This window comes from Solanum stenotomum, unplaced genomic scaffold (genome assembly GCF_019186545.1).
Source record: "Solanum stenotomum isolate F172 unplaced genomic scaffold, ASM1918654v1 scaffold37042, whole genome shotgun sequence".
Classification (NCBI taxonomy): Eukaryota; Viridiplantae; Streptophyta; class Magnoliopsida; order Solanales; family Solanaceae; genus Solanum; species Solanum stenotomum.
In genome coordinates, this window is record NW_026034218.1 from 8,342 (window position 1) to 25,489 (window position 17,148).

Here is a 17,148-nt window from a genome sequence, read left to right on the forward strand (position 1 = left end):
TATTAATTAAAGTATCCGCGCTGCTATATTATGCATCCGCACATTAATTTAAGTATCCGCCCGTTATTAATTAAAGTATCCATGCCAACAACTTAATAATTTAAGTATCCGCCCTTTATTAATTAAAGTATCCGCGCTGCTATATTATGTATCCGAAAGACACTAAAAAAGGAATTTTTGGTAATTAATGAAAGAGCAGGGATAGGAAGTAATTTCTTTCTTATACTATGTGATTTGCCTAATTTTATTGAGATTAAGCGGGTCAAATTGGGCGAGTCAAGACCCAACCCAATTTTTAGCCCATTTGAGCCCAAAGTAAACTTGGGCGGGTCAAGACCCAATCCGATTTATATTTCAACCCATTTTAATATCTCTAATTTCAACTCATTCCGCTCATTTGACACCTCTAAGAAAACCATGTCAATGCAGCTGAAGTCGTGTAACGTCCAGCTAAAATAAAACTTATCACTATATCAACAACGAAATCTTCATCAGAATGCCCTGTACTCAAAAAATCTTGATAATAAATCAGTTGAATCCAATGATGACTTCTCATTCAACCCCCTCTGTTTCGCGAATTCACCAACTTGTTCAACTGCAATTCGTAATTTCTTCTCCGAACCAATATGAAGAGGGCGGAAGAATGAATCTATTACTGGCTTAATCGAACACAATCTTCAAATGCAACCGCAAATTCTGCTTCAGGGGTTGGGGTGGGGTGGTAGGGGTTGAGGTATTAACAATTTATCTTTGATTAAACAGTTTTTTGACTTTAGGAGATTAAAGTGAGTTAGAACAATTTTACCCAAATCATATTTGACCAAATCCTTATTTACCAATATTTTTTATACGGATGGACTGTGATCCAGTTCATTTTAATTCAATTCATATTCAATGCATTTAAATCCGATCTAATACACTCATTTGCCACCTCTAAACTAGACAAGTATTGTAGACATCTCAAAATAATATAATTGATAAATAAAAATATACAAAGAAAGTAATAAAATTCAAATTTTGAATCAGCCTAAATAAACTAGGTAGCAAGTGAGTGGTTATTTCCTTTACTTTTCTAAACGTTGTTTAGACGACAAAGATTGGAACTTGTTGACTAAACCACTTGGAAAATTTTGATTAGAAGACAATTATATTTATTCTGTTTATCTTTTTCTTAATATAATTTATATTATATGATTGATTTCCCACGTCTGAACCCAACCCATTGTTTATTATTAATGATCATCTCCCTACAAATCTCATTTAATAGTCAAAGATAACTTTGTCATAATTCAAAAAACTAAACGTCACCAATTACTTTATATTTTTCATCTCCTCAAAATTGAGCTAAAAAGTAAAAACTGACCAAACAACTAGAAAAATGTCATTATCTCTAGGATGAACGTTATAACAAAAATAATTTTTAGCGAGTTTAAATATATATTAACAAAAAGTATTAAAAATTTTATCAGTATTAGTTATTTGTTATTGGATTCAATATTGCTATAGGCATCATCGTCCATCAACATTTATAAGAGTGTTAATTGTCACTAAAAATATATATTTAACAAAAATTAAGATATTATTGTTAATTAATTGTCGATAAAAATCATTTTTTATATAGTGTGATTAGCCGTTGATGATTGCAAACAAGCTTATGTCATTACCAAAAATCATGGATCAATGCCACTGAATTCAACGAAACCCATAAACTATATTAATTTCCAACTTCGCTCTTGGCTGAATAAATTATTTTAATTTAACAAAAAAAATAATTGTGCTTGATGTAAAGAGATTGTCCATACCAAATGGGAGGATTTTATTAAAGAAAGCTAGTTGATCATATGTTGTAATATCTAGTTATTACGAACGTTAATTTATTAAATCAACAAATCCTTGTAAAATTACATGTACTTCAATTTTTTAATAACATGTTGTTCTAAATATTTATTTATAAAAAAAACATGGAGATATGTGATTTATTAATTTAACTTCTTAGAATAATTCAAAATCAAATCGCATGTCCAAACAATATTTCAACATCAAATAACTGTGATTGCAAATGAGCAAATAGTCATAAAAGTCAAAAACATCAGGGGCAAAAGTGTCACTTGATGTTTATTTCAAAAAAAAATTAGAACTAGTATTCGTGCCCATGCGTTGCACGGATATTTTAAAATTAAACTTATAATTTTATTTTTTTTTGTATTTTTCAATTGTTAGTTCTTTGTGATTTTTTTTATAAAAAGATTGTCCTACTCTAACAAATGTAGGGAAAATATATCCACTTGAATTAAAATTATCGTAAGATCTTATATTATGTGTAATAACATTCAGTTTTTTCAAAAAGTAATTCTTATAAATCTTCAAGAATTAATTTCATAAGTAATTCACATATTGTTAGTAATACAAATCAATTGAAGTATAATAAAATTTTAAATTTTAAAATAATAAATATATATAAAATATCCTAGAATTACAGAAAAAATATGTTATTATTTTAACAGAAAATCTATTATAATAATATAAACCTCTATCTATGATTGAATAAATATTTTGATATCAAAGTTGTTATTCATAACCACTCCATAACTGTCTTATATTTTCAATTGAAGTGTCTCCTTTTTATATTTTTAACTACTCTGATTTTATTTATTTTTTTGTCGGACATTAATTTTTTATTTTCAAATTTCGTTTTCATTAATTATGAGTATTAATTGGTGGAATAATTCCTTCTCTCTTTTTTTTTCGGAAGAGTGAATTCAACGTTCAATTATTTTTCTTATCAGTTAAATTAAATGTCAAAATTTAATATTTTTTAACAAAGCAAAAATATGAAGTGAAAAGTTACTATGAGTATTAGTAATTGTTTTTTTTATTTATCTTTAATATACAGTTTAATATAGAGGCAGTTAACCATTTTAAAAAAAAAGTTGTATTCAAATTTTAAAGTTGAATTAAAATTTTTAAATTTTAAATTAATTAAATTAAAAATTAATATTAATATATTTACTAAAGAGATGTACTATTCATATTCATGATTGAATAACTTGATCTATATATTGACGTTTTATTGACTTTAACTTTTTTTTTTTAGATAAAATAGAAGCGGAAAGTTAATGAGTAGCTTTTTTTTTTCATTATTTTTTAATGTGCAGTCAACTAAGAAAGATAATGTCAAGACTAACTTTTAATTCATATATTATTTGTTATGTACATCCTTTTATTTAGTTTTAAAAGTTCAACTGATAATTGAAGGTATTTCATTACGGTTAGGATTGTAACTGTTATAAATAAATTAATTAATTTAATCACCATAAGATAAATAATGGCTTTATAAAAAATTGACAGAATAAATTAGTCATAAATAATTAATAGTTGTATCATCAATTTTGTTTTTTTTTTTTAAAACTTGAAGGAGTGTAGTTTGTTCATCCATGCTCTTTTATATCCGTAATAATCATGTAAATAATTCTTTTTTACAGTTCGTTCCCTAATAGGCTTCATGTAAAATATTTTTAAATCATTTTTTTATTTTGCTTTATCCATATATTACAGAAAACGGAACATGAGTTGGGGTGGTTATTAATTTAGATATAAGAGATTTTTTTTTATTTTAAAAAAAAAAATTGGCACGTGATGATTAAAAAAATTGAAACGGTAAACATTTATCTTTAGTTTTAAAATTAAAAATCAAAACAAATGTACTTTTAAATTAGTTTTGTAAATTATTATTTAATTCTTAATTAATAATTTATAATTATTTAAAAATCCTATTTTTTGTGGTGCTGACACGTGACACTTTTTCTTCTCCTACTATATATAGATAGATGCTTATTTGACAAATTTTATCTTGTGTTGTGAGTTATTTCAATTTTCTACATTGAATAGATGAATTTCTGACGATTATTATGTATGAAAAATATTAAAAAGTTATACTTTTTAAATAATTTTTTTGAATCCCTATATTGATATTCGCACTCTTTCAAACTGTAACAAACATGAGCCTCCTTAAAATTGTTGGTGTAATATACCACAAATAATATAAATTACAGTTGAAATAAAATGAACAAAAATGAATAAACTTGCTCTCTTTAAGGAGATTTAAGCTCATTGCGGCATAATCTACACTGATCCAGCAACATCACTCTTGACTTGTCCCCTCCATGATACAACAACCCAATAACGTCGTACAACTCAAACAACTTTGGATTGAGTCCAAAGCTCCACAACAAGAACACCTTCCTTCAAAATATAATTACTCTCTTTGTATAGTGAATATAGTTGAAGACTTAGAATATTTTCTTTGTCTCAACTCTCTCTTTCACTATCAATATACACAATATAATACTATTCATCTTTTTCACTCTATATTTTCTTGTGCATCTCTTCATTCTTCTGCTTCTTCCTAATACAAAGGAAGACCACACTATTTATAGGTGATGAATTCTTCCTTCCAATAAATAGGAAGATAGTGGGTAGTAAATTTGTCAAATGAATGACTCAAATGTTACATGAGTTACAAGACATAAAGATAGAATAATGAGTGAAATGAAGAGTTGGTGGTTACATAATTCTTCCACAATTGATGAGTAAGGAGGCACAAATATAATGTCCACCAATAGACAAAACATGATATATAATGTGACATATAATATAATTTTATTAATATTAAGATGTCACACCAACATATATATTACAAAATGTCACTCCTTGACATAAACGCGCACTCAACTTGGTTGGTTAGACATTTCAGTTTCACTATATTGATTGTGTGTTCGACGGGCTAAAGGATAAATAGAGCATTCTTATGTTCTTATGAGTGAGATGTATTCTTATCTTAAAGATTCTTGAGAATCTTTTAAAAAATCACCTAGTAATTTTGACACCTTTTAGATAATATACCGAAATTTTGATCACGTTGATATGTATGTTATTTTAGTTGGAGAAGTCGATAATTATAGTGGTGGAGAAAGTTGTTTTTTCAGGCTTATAAGTACTAAACTACGAAGTTCATAAAGAGTTTGACAAGAACTAAATTTGCAAGAATAATTGAGGCAAGAGGGCATTTTAAAAAATGAACCTTAGCTTTAAATTTTGGAGTGTGCGATGGTTGAATTTGAAGGATAGCGTTTATTTCATCTACTTTATATAAATTTATTCAGTGTTAAATTATCTTCATTCTAAATTTAGTATTTTGGAGCTACTTGGACAACATTTATGAGAGAACGAGTTTGTGTGGTAAAATTAAAGACTACATTTTACTTATAGGCGACCTGCATTAATATTAAACCAACAACTTCCATATATTCTAATACCGAACAATTTATAAACCAAATCAGTTTGTGTAGCTGAAGAATATAATATTTAACCAACAGGCGGTTGAAAATCGAATTGAAATCGATAATCCGAATTGAAAAAAGATTATTATTTTATTAGTCATGGGCTATTAGTGTAGCAGTTTTGATAACGGTTTTAATTTTTTTTGTTATCAGGTTATCTATTCTTAACGATTTGAGGTTTTTTCTTAATGGTTTAACTGATAACCCGATAATAAATTAAATAACTATATTTATAGTTTTATACCATTTATATATATGAACTCCTTGACTTAAGGTTAGTTCCTATTTTTATTTTTGTTTGTCTCAAACTCTTGATTATTCAACAATGTAAAAGTGGTTGTTTTTGAGAAGATGTAATTTGTGAACTCATGTGCATGATTTATTTGATTTGTCATCTCCATAATTTTTTTTTGTCAAAGCTTAACGATTAAACTGAACCGATAACAATCAATAACCAACAAACCAATATATTAATGGTACTATTCCAGATTGACATCTCTACAAATCGATAACCAATAAGTTAACCTGATAAACTTCACAATCAAATTGAACTGATTAATACACAACCTACAACAATATATGCTTTACCAAAACAACAACAACAGATTCTATATATTTCTATAAATAAGGTTTAAGTCAGATATAACATACATAAACCTTACTTTTAATTTATTAAGAAGAAAAAATTATTTACAAAAGTCTTCCAACTAGATAATGCATATCCAATAACATAAGGATAACTATATGTTCTTACCATCCTTATCTAAAAAAATTTTTAAAAATATCCTCCAATTATCTTTACACGACTCCTTAAAATTTTCAAACAATACAAAAAAATTACAACTCGTAAATGCGTTGACCTTGTTTTGACCCTGTTCTCCACCTCTGTCATACTCCCTCAGTTTCATTTTATCTCAGATTTTGATATTCAAATAAATCTATTTTTTATTGTAAATTTTTCATAGATTTTTTAAACATTTTGAATTATCAATTATTGTGACTTATAATATTTTTTACGTAGTTTACAAATATATAAATTTCATTTCAAAAAAATTGAAGATTTCATGCGCAAATTTCTGATCAAAGTTAAACTGTTTGAATCTCAAAAAATAAAAAGTGTCACATAAATTAGAACTGAGGGGATAATTTTTTTTATTTCTCACTCGATGTCTGACACTGATATCTAAAGTCCATATTAGAGTCCTTCCAAATCACAAAATTTTCTTCATATCTAAGACATAAATTAGAAATCTTTTATAACTAAGGGTGCACCGATAAAGAGTTAAAACAGTAACAACCGCCTTTTAAGACTACTTCTCTAAGAAGGATCTAGTAGACCATTCACTATAAATCATTTCTATGTACTTGTCAACAAATCCTCACCGTGTATCTCTACATTCAATGACGTGTAAGCATCTCATTCAATCAAAACCACGTGTCAGGTGATAATAGTAATATTCACTGAAGACGTCTAAGAACGTCGAACGTGTTAGATAAGTTACTGACCTGCTGACATGGAACCGACCAACACTCCCTCGTCATCCAAGCTACCTCCTTCAACCATTCCTGTACTGCCACGTGTCCTTTTCGAACGGCTAGTTTTCTTTCCCTCTTCATTAGATTCAAAAACACAAACCCCAAGAGATATTTTAATGGGAGAATTCGAGTGGCTTCTAGGCAAAGTATTTATTATTTATTTTGAAAAAAGGACATGTGTATATAAGGAAGTTGGTGTACAAGTTGAAAGAAAGTAGAAAGGCGGTTTCATTTGTTCAGAAGAATATACGTTATTTCAATCGGGCGGCGCAAATTAGGGCTTCATTTCAAGGTATATTGATTCGCAATTGCTAAATTTAATTACTATATTTCAAGAGTTTTGTTGGATTTGGGTAATTCTGATCGGTTTTGTTGTACAAAATAATAATCAGGTTTTGCGAATTTGATTTTGATTAAGAGGAAGGAAAATGGCATTGGGGAAAAAATGTGGAAGTTACGGGTCGGGGCTAGTGAGAAGTAGTTCGTTTGGGAGGAAGAGAGTTATACTGGATGTTGATTTCAGTCCTACAATACATATGAAGAAAGTGTGCAGTCATAATTCGCTTTTTAATTATGACAAGTCTCCAATTGAAGATTTGCCTCAAGATATTTTGGTAAGTAATTCTATTTGAGTGTATTGTAATTGTTGATGTTAATGGTGGGAAGATGCTTTTTCAATGAGCTTATTTTGCTCTGTTCACTGTTATAATTTTACCTAATTAATTTGGCAGATTAGGATAGTGTGTGGAGTTGATCATGATGATTTGAAGAGGCTGTTTCGTGTATCAAGGGCAATTCGAGAGGCGGTAAGTTAGGGTTTTTTGAAAAACGAAGCACAAAACAGAAAAGGAATTGAATTTAATACAATAATTATATTTGTAGTTATAATGGTTCTTTTGGTGGAATGAACAGGCTGTGATTGCAAAAAGGTTGCATTTTGAGTATGCAACACCAAGAAAGACGGTTAGTTTCAAGAATGCAATCGAGGATTTGGGTGAATTTAATGATGTTGAAGCACCAAATGCTCCGAGGCAATTGAAAGTTCGAAAGTTGAAGTTAAGCAAGAAGAAAATGGATGATATTTCTGTTGCCTTGTTTGCATCAGAAGACGATGATGATGATAATTGGCTGCAAAGAGAGTCATATATGCCGATGAATGCTGAGTTTTAGAGGTATTGTTGTTGTAGAAATCATAGGCTTTTTAGTCTCTAGGAGAAATATTTGTTAGTGTTATTTCTTCAATCCTTTCATTGAAGATGATTTTTGGGGATTCTGTTTGAAGGCCTTTTTTTTGGCGCTTCTAATGTCACAAGAATTAGGTTGTACATAGCAATATTATCATTTAGTAAATTAAATGAGAATTGTCTTTCCACATTCAATTAAAACTTGTAAGTTGCTTTATAATTTTGTGATGTTATGGGTATTTGGTAAATTATGGGGAAGAATGTGTTCAATTAATCAAGTGTATAGTGATGGGTTTTTATTATTAATATTAGAGACGGTGAGTATTTATCTGAAATCATAAAAACGTTAAATACTTTAGTAATGATTGGATTAGGAATACAAAACGATATTTTTTTTTTATAAAGGGGGTGTTAGCAACTCACAAAGATACTTTGCCATAAATTTGTTGTATTGACATAAATTTGAGTTACTCTTGCACTATTGTAACTTAATGCATCTACAAAAATAAGTTAGCACCCCAGAACACTTAAATAATTTCATATTTTAAAGGAAGAAATTAAAGAGAATTTAACTAGAAGAAGACATTTCATAATTTTAAATGAAAATCCAAGAAACTGGAATGTTTGAGGAAATAATTTTCTTTTTAAATGTAGCTATTGCAGATTTTAATGAGAGGAAATAATTTTCTTTTTAAAAGGTACCTTGACTAGAAAATTAAATAAGGTTATATCCAATTATGGAGAATCATTGTTTTGAAGATACAATGAAGATTGACTAGAAAGGTTTAACTGTCATTGTACTTTGATATTCTATTTTAGCAGCAATATTAGTTACTTTTTTTATTATTTTATTTCGATGATCACTTTTTTCTTTTAATTTTTTTTTGATTGCGATGATCACTTTTTTTTAGTTTGCACGTGTTTCGATTATCACATTATTTGTTGTTATTATTGCTCTTTTCTTTATATGTTGCATTTTATTCTTATTTCACATTATTTCGTTGCACTTATGCATTTTCTTTTCCTAGTTGTTTGAATGCTTTATTTTAAGTTGAGGGTCTATTAGAAATAACGCTTCTATCTCTACAAGGTATTGATAAGGTCTGCTGACACTCTATCCTTCCAAACTCTCCACTTATGAAATTACTATTAGTTTTAACTGTATTCTTAATTAAAGATTGCAGATTTGGCTCACTCTCACCTCCAAAATAATGTATATAAAGTTTGATAGGCAACACTTTCTCTCGTTTAATAGATCTTACAACACGCAAATTCAACTAAAGTATTTGCATGAATTGTCATTATTTTAGGGTGGTCTTTATATTTTGCCTCATTTAAAAAAATTGCACATCAAATATACTTGTTTATGACCTAATTTGCTCGAAGTAAGTTCTCTGAACTTTTATATCTCACAATATACGTTTAGTAGGAATTAAGTTAAGGCATGATCAATTGTGTAGTATTTCTATAATTAATCCGCTCAACATAAGATTAGAAACTTTTTTTTTTCTCTTAGGACATAAGTTTTGTAAGAATTGAGATATTTCTTTTACGACATAATTTGTAGATTGTGAAACTCATTTTTTTTGCCTATTACAACATAAATTCTCTAGGAATTAAGTGATATAGCATAACTCAACTTTTTTTGTTTTATAAGACATAACTTGTAACATTATGATACAAAAATTAAAGGCATAATGACTTGAAAGACCCTTATACTTGACTCCGTTTGACAGTTGAATCCTCATACTCATCACTTTGCCAACTAAACCCTAAACCCATCAAAATACAACATTTTAAGCCCTTTTCTCCTCCGGTCAGTGTGCGTGTAATGGACGCGATTACACGTGAAATTTCACATCATTTTTAGTGCCACATGCGAAATTAAGTGCTAAAAAAATAAAAAGAAATCAAATAGATCAATTTTTTAATTTCTTAAACTTTTCAAATAGTCATCTTCTTCATATTTGGTCACAAATTGAGCACTAGATTCATACCCGATAGATCAAATTCTTCTTGATTTAACTTGTAAATTCAACTACAAGTTCATCAACACAAGCTCAATGAACCCCAATCAAATTTTTTTAATTAATTTTACAAATTCACAAGACCCATTTATTATTTTTTAAGCCTTTTCAAACTTATCAATGGAGTTTTAAAATTTTCAATGGTCACAATCATCCTTCACATTATCCGCATCTCCTCATTGAAACCATCTAATAAAAGAATGATACTAATATTTTTCAAACCTAAAAAACGAAAATTTTAGAAGAAGTTGAGGGTACTGATTTGTATAAAAAAAAAAAGAAGAAGAAGAGGCGGAGCAGAGTGAATGTGAGGCTGGAGAAAGAAGAATGGGCTGGAGAAAGAAGAAAGTTGAGGGCTGTGGTGAGGGGTAGAGGAGAGAGGGCTGGTGGAGAAGAAGAAATGGTGGGTGTGGGTGAAAGAGGGTTGAAGAAGATAATTTCATTTTTTAATTTTGTTAAATTGAATTTTTTAAAACTAAAATATTGATTTTACTCGCTTTCAAGCGTGTGTAATCACGCATATTTCCAACTCACCAATATTAATGTCACATAAGCTCGGTCAATGGTCAGAGGGGTTTAAAATATTGTATTTTGATGAGTTTAAGGGTTTGGTTGACAAAGTGATGAGTAGGAGGGTCCAACTGACAAACGGAGCCAAGTACAAGGGTCTCCCAGGTCATTCCGCCAAAATTAAAAACCATCAAATTTAAGAAAATCAATTAAAAATCACCACAAAATATAAATATTTACGTGAATAACTCAAACCAATTTAGGTTAGTCGGGGTGAATATGATTCATTTGTCCTTAAATTCTTAGATTCGAGAGCATGAAGCGAGAGTTTTTTTTAGTAGGCAATATTTCTTTCTTTAATAATCTTACATATCGATATCAAATTAAAAATACCCTAACTAAAGCATTTATCGAAGATTGTAGTGAATTAATAGAATATCTCCTCTATTACCGAGGTTTAGGGTTCGAGCCTCGATCTTATGCACAAATCCAAATTAATTGTGACAAAAGTCATACGTTACACACGAGAAAAAAAAGACACGTGTAAATGTTTTTGCTTAAACACAAGACAAACGCAGTTATATCAATAAAAACAATCAGGCATTTCATTAGTCTTAAATTGTTCGGAGTATCAGACAATTCCATTAAGACTAAAAATTCAAGAATCAGAAAACTGAAAATCTCTTCAATGGCGTCGAAGAGACGTGATTTTTGTATGATTGATGAACTTGGTGCCAAGAAAAAAGCAAAGGTTGATGAAGCTGAAGAAGACGATACATCACAGCTTCCAGTAGCTCCATCGAGGGTTCTCCTTAACGCTGCCGATTGTGATTTAGGCAAGAACATAACATTCCCCTTTTCTTCGTTTACATTTTGAATTGTCACTTAATTTTTTGGGATACCCTTTTCATATGACAAATTTTAGAAACCCCTGTATGTGTTTTTGTTTAATGCTTTGTGCGTTTGGTATGGTATGGTTAATTTTTTTTCTTTGAAATGGATGGTAAACCCTAACCCTACTGTGAAAAGATAGACGACTTAGGGTAGTACTAGAAGTGGAAGATATCAAACTGAGCTATATATTTTCAACTAAGAAACTGTTATCAATATTGTCAAACAACTCATCACCAAGTCACTTTAATTTCGTCTTACAAAACGCAGCCTTTATCCCTGATGTTTTCATAAGAATGGGTGATCTTTCGTTTTTTCAGTCTCATCTTGTTGTACTAATTTTATTGGTATGACAATTGACAATATCAAATCATGGTATCATAGTCTCCTCTTTGTTTTTCCTGTATCTGGGACATGTGTGAGGAGGTTTGAATATGACATACTATAATAGAATTGTGGGATGAATCCCAAATGACAATCAAAGATGAAAGATGAAATTTTGCTGAGGTTTGACAAGTCACCTTTAATGGCATCAGTACAATTGTTTAATGTGGATCAACACTAGTGCTTGAAGGTTGGTGTCAACTTTTAAAATGTGCATAACCATAATCAATATCTCCTCTTTTGTAATGTATGGGGTACATTGGATAGCAAGGTGCATAATTGCTGAATAGAAAAGACTACAATAACTCCTGTTTGGATTTTAAATTTTCACAAAAAGATACTATCTTGAATTATGTTTATGATAATTTCCCAACAACGTTTAGTTCATCTAGACTTACATTTATGGAACTCAGCTTTGTCTTAGGTAGATTCTACTATTAGTTGTTGAGTCATATTGGGTATTGGAACCGGAAGGCCAAGATAGGTTTTATGAGCATTCTTTCATGGGAACAAGTGAGCTGAAAAGAAAGTCATATTGGGTATTGGAACCGGAAGGCCAAAATAGGTTTTATGAGCATTCTTTTATGGGAACAAGTGAGCTGAAAAGAAAATTTTCATGAGTATTCGATATAGTGATCAAATAATCCCGGATGGTGGGGGGTTAGCCATTAGCGTGTGTGTTTGAGTAAATGGACTATACTAGATTTATTGCAGCTTACGTTTCCAAAGTCAATGGCAAGAACATGAAAGTTTTTTTTTGAACTAATTTAAAATAGCGCTCTACCCAGATTTGAACCCAGGTCTCATGGGCGGTTCCTCTAGCTTGTGCCAGCAGTGCAATGACACTCCTATTATGAGGACATGAAAGTTACTTTATTAAATCCGGAGATTTTGTGGCAACCATGTAATTTATGTTGTGCATGAATATCTGGCTTGGTGTATGGCGCTTCCTTGTGACTTGTTGAACAAAACTGTGATTTTGTTTGGTAGTAGGTATAACAATTGTCCATGTTTAGGTGAGTATATGTTGCTTGTGCATAGTTTTCTTCTGCTGAGTTACAGTTGGACTACTTTTTTAAACTTGAGACTGGACTTTGGGGATGGGAGAACTAGAAAATATTAGAGAGCCAATTAGCCAGTGGCTGAGTGGCATATCTGTTTGCTGTGTTTTTATTTGAAGGTGTTATTTTTTGGTCTATTCATCAATGTATTGTGTTTTGATGTGGATTGTTTTATCTTTCAGATTTCAATGTTGAAGGAAATGGACTACTAGGTTCAGGGCTTTATGAACATGGATTTGCGTATTGTTGGTCAGGTGCTCGAGCCAATATGGGAATCACTGGAGGAAAGTACTGCTTTGGTTGCAAAATTGTTGCAGAGCAGCCCGTAAACATGGAAGATACACCACTAGACCAACAACAGATCTGTCGTGTTGGCATCTCAAGGGGAGATGATGCTGTAGGAAACCTTGGGGAAACCCTGCACAGTTTTGGGTTTGGAGGTACTGGAAAATTTTCAAGTCAAGGAAAGTTTTCTAATTATGGTGAAAGATTTGGGGTTGGTGACACAATAATTTGTTGTGTTGACCTTGAGTCCAGCCCTCTGGCTTCCATAGGTTTCTCTAAAAATGGAAAGTGGCTGGGAACATCAAAGCAATTTAATGCAGGACCAGGTCCAACTGGTCTTGAAGTGGTGGATTGTCCAATGAAAAATCTACATTGGCATTCAGCTCTTTTCCCTCATGTGTTGCTTAAAAATGTAGTTGTGCACATGCAGTTTAACATAGATGACGGACTAGCTCCAGTAGAAGGATATAAACCGTGGTCTTGTGCCATGGAAGATGGGAAAGCCATTCCTGGCCCTAGTTTTGCGAATCTGTGCGATTGTGAAGTTATGATGCTGGTAGGACTACCTGCTTCCGGTAAGAGTACCTGGGCTGAGAAATGGGTTAAGGAACATCCAGAAAAGCGATATGTTTTGCTTGGAACTAATTTAGCTTTGGATCTAATGAAGGTATCATATTTTACTGCGCCTTTTTTGCTTTTAAAATAGAGTGATGCTGGTGTTTTTTCATTTATTAGCAACAGGAAAACTTGTGCTTCAGTTGCTATTTCCATAACAAGTAATGCATCTCCTTAACAGGTTCCTGGTTTGCAGCGAAAACAAAACTATGTTGGAAGATTTGAACGTTTAATGGATCGTGCTACTGGTATATTCAACACTCTTTTGTCTAGGGCTTCCCAGATTCCTCGTAATTTCATAATTGATCAGACAAATGTCTACAAAAATGCCCGGAAGCGCAAATTGAAGCCCTTTGCAAACTATAAGAAGGTACAGCAGTTGTTCTCAGTTCTCACTAAGGGAGCACTTTTAGGATGATAAGAGTCTGTGCTGACTTCTCTCCTAATAGGCCTTTAACGAAGCATCCTAATATCTCTGTTTGTTTTGCCTCTGAATCAGATAGCTGTTGTGATTGTTCCAACACCTGAAGAGCTCAAGTTCCGTGGTGAGAAGCGGTTCAAAGAAATGGGGAAAGAAGTTCCTGCCGAAGCAGTAAATCAGATGTTAGGTACCACAGAGATTGATGTTCCGTGTTTGCACACACTTTATAGCTCTCTAATCTGTTGTCTTATATTATTTCCCCTTTTCTTGTGTAACCTATAATATTTTCCTTGCAGTGAATTTTGTTTTACCTATGAGCAAAGACATGCCTCGAGCAGATGAGTACTTTGATGAGGTGAATGATTTCAGAACAGCAATTCCAGTCCTGTAAATTTTTGTCTTCATGTTTCTCATTCATGCTGTTCTCTATTTTTCTTGTCATAGGTACGATTTGAAGAACTTGGCAGGGCGGAGGCTCAGAGATGCTTGGATGAGATGAAAGCAAACTTGAATTCAAACAAGGAAGTTACCCCTTATTCTCGTGAAAGTTCTGTGCAGTCACATAATAGCCTGTCGATGCAGTACCCTTTTGAGGCATACCAGCAGTCGTACAGTGGTTCATCACCACACAGTCTCAGAAATATACCAGGTCCTTTGGCTTCTTCTTTGTGAAACTTGTATCACTGTTTTGCTTGTATTTCTTGGAAAACCCATGCTTATCTATTTTAACTTTGGATAGGTGGACATCTAAATAGTTCGTATGCTCAGCCTCCACTTCAAGCACCTCATGAAACCTTCTACGCAACCCCTTCCAGTTACAACCCCATAGGTGATTTCGGTCACCATGGAAGTCACAGTGCCTACGGTGATTCAAGGGGATATGACATCGAAGTTAGATCAGCTATCCATGGAGGGATCTATGAGTCTCGTGTGGGTTCTGGAGCTTGGAATGCAGCTGAGTTACACCAGAGCAGCATGAATGATCCCTACCTGAGTATGTCTGGTGGTTCTGGAGCTCGGAATGCAGCTGAGTTACACCAGAGCAGCATGAATGATCCCAACCTGAGGATGTCTGGTGGTTCTGGAGCTTGGAATGCAGCTGAGTTACACCAGAGCAGCATGAATGATCCCAACCTGAGGATGTCTGGTGGTTTCGGAGCTCAGAATGCAGCTGAGTTACACCAGAGCAGCATGAACGATCCCAACCTGAGGATGTCTGGTGGTTCTGGAGCTCAGAATGCAGCTGAATTACACCAGAGCAGCATGAATGATCCCAACCTGAGGATGTTTGGTGGTTCTGGAGCTCAGAATGCAGCTGAGTTACACCAGGGCAGCATGAATGATCCCAACCTGAGGATGTCTGGTGGTTCTGGATATCTACCTCCTGATTCAAGAGGACCGTTTGAATCGGGGATGGCTACACCATATGGTAACTGATCTATTGCCTTTTTTTGGACTCCATTTTCATATTACCTGCATTTTAATAGCTTATCCCTGATAAAAATGGAAAAAAATCTAGGAAAGAGAAAACCATTGGAAACAAGTGGAATACATTTGGTAGTTTGACTTTTTAAGCTTCACATAACTTTTGGTGACACAGTAGTTCACATGATTGTATAAGGGGAGTGACAATGTGTGATGTATTGCATTATTTGCCTCGACTGTTTGAACGTTGACTTAGTTTGCAAATTTTCTGATGTGATAAAGAGTATAAGCAAATTTTTTAGTAGTGTCTGGTCGAATGTAGAAAGCAATTGTAGTCAGAGGTAGAGTGGTTGTTTCTGATAGACTCTCGGCTCAAGATAAAAAGAGTTCAGAAAAAGAAGTAATGGAAAATAAAGTAAACAACAGATAGTACCAGTTATTGGAGAGAACTCTTCAAACTATTATTTGGCTTATTGGACTGTGATTCTTCATGTATACATAGGCTCACCATGTATTTCTGGCATAATCATTGTTGTTAAGGAGAACAAACAAGTTCTAATTTTACTTGTTCTGTCTTTCCATTAGGCTTTCGCTCTGTCTTTCCATCAGGCTTTTCTCAAGGGGTTCCAGCTCCGAGGCCACAACATGAAAATTATCCCTCTGGAGCACAATATCCTGGGGTATACGCTCCACAAGGGGTTCCAGCTCCGTGGCCACCACATGAAAATTATCCCTCTGGAGCACAGCATCCTGGGGTATATGCTCCACCTGGTCCCAGATACTACTGATTGTGGAAACTGCATGAAATTCAGAAACACTGAATATGATTGCTTGTTTTTAATTTACTAAAGAATCAATTGGTGTTAGCATATAGAGAGGTTGGTTAGGATTTCGGAACTGGATCATATAATTTGTGTATACTCATCATATGCATATGGAGGCTAACTTTGGGATTTTTGGAGTTCTATTGAGAAAATGTAAACTATTACCATCTTAAGTTCTGTCTCTTGTGTTTTTACTTTTTTCCTTTCTTGAGATAATGCAGCTACATCACACCCCTTCGATGGACCCTGCTAACGCGGGAGTGCTTTGTGCATGGGGGTGCTCCGTTTTTGTGATAACGGTAGTGCTTATGTCGAGCTTGTGAATACCTCGAGTATACTACTGAATACATGTCTACTTTATATCGACACAGGTACTGAGTAACATATTTTTCTCTCTATTGCGATTTGAACTCTAGTTTGCCATAGTTTTCAACCATTTCATTGACTCCTACATCATTTTTTTAATCTGAGGCGACAGGAGTTGCAGGTATAGGAAAAAGGTTCTTCACTTTTCCCCATCCTTCATTTGATTATCTACTTCTTGTTTTTCTTTCACTTTCTTCCCTGGTGTTTTAACAACAATAATGGCTACAATTGTATGGATATATTCTCACAAACGACAGTGATCGGTGAGGTTCTTCAATGA

At 32.6% G+C, this 17,148-nt stretch overlaps 2 protein-coding genes across 3 annotated transcripts; both read left to right on the forward strand.

Moving 5' to 3' along the window:
• Positions 1–7,091: 7,091 nt before the first annotated feature.
• On the forward strand, positions 7,092–8,247 carry LOC125852553 (F-box protein At1g61340-like). Its single transcript, XM_049532276.1, has 4 exons — positions 7,092–7,167; positions 7,268–7,489; positions 7,607–7,681; positions 7,788–8,247. The coding sequence occupies exons 2-4, from the start codon at positions 7,304–7,306 to the stop codon at positions 8,043–8,045; spliced, it is 519 nt and encodes a 172-aa protein (XP_049388233.1). The 5' UTR covers positions 7,092–7,167; positions 7,268–7,303; the 3' UTR covers positions 8,046–8,247.
• A 2,981-nt stretch (positions 8,248–11,228) lies between these two features.
• LOC125852554 (uncharacterized) lies at positions 11,229–16,689 on the forward strand. Of its 2 annotated transcripts, none has more exons than XM_049532277.1 (8): positions 11,229–11,432; positions 13,115–13,884; positions 14,014–14,202; positions 14,332–14,440; positions 14,550–14,608; positions 14,698–14,902; positions 14,993–15,682; positions 16,264–16,689. In XM_049532277.1, exons 1-8 carry the CDS (start codon positions 11,285–11,287, stop codon positions 16,464–16,466), a joined length of 2,373 nt encoding a protein of 790 aa, XP_049388234.1. In that variant the 5' UTR covers positions 11,229–11,284; the 3' UTR covers positions 16,467–16,689. The 2 variants fall into 2 exon arrangements, with proteins under 2 accessions (XP_049388234.1, XP_049388235.1); XM_049532278.1 differs by having other exon boundaries at positions 16,288–16,689.
• Positions 16,690–17,148: the final 459 nt, after the last annotated feature.

Excerpts from the sequence above, each read along its gene's own strand:
- LOC125852553 (XM_049532276.1), top strand. The coding sequence starts at position 7,304 with ATGGCATTGGGGAAAAAATGTGGAAGTTACGGGTCGGGGCTAGTGAGA. Across the intron at positions 7,490-7,606 it reads ATTTGCCTCAAGATATTTTG|ATTAGGATAGTGTGTGGAGT; the intron begins GTAAGTAATTCT and ends TTAATTTGGCAG. Across the intron at positions 7,682-7,787 it reads CAAGGGCAATTCGAGAGGCG|GCTGTGATTGCAAAAAGGTT; the intron begins GTAAGTTAGGGT and ends TGGAATGAACAG.
- LOC125852554 (XM_049532277.1), top strand. The coding sequence starts at position 11,285 with ATGGCGTCGAAGAGACGTGATTTTTGTATGATTGATGAACTTGGTGCC. Across the intron at positions 13,885-14,013 it reads TAGCTTTGGATCTAATGAAG|GTTCCTGGTTTGCAGCGAAA; the intron begins GTATCATATTTT and ends TCTCCTTAACAG. Across the intron at positions 15,683-16,263 it reads GGGGATGGCTACACCATATG|GCTTTCGCTCTGTCTTTCCA; the intron begins GTAACTGATCTA and ends TCTTTCCATTAG.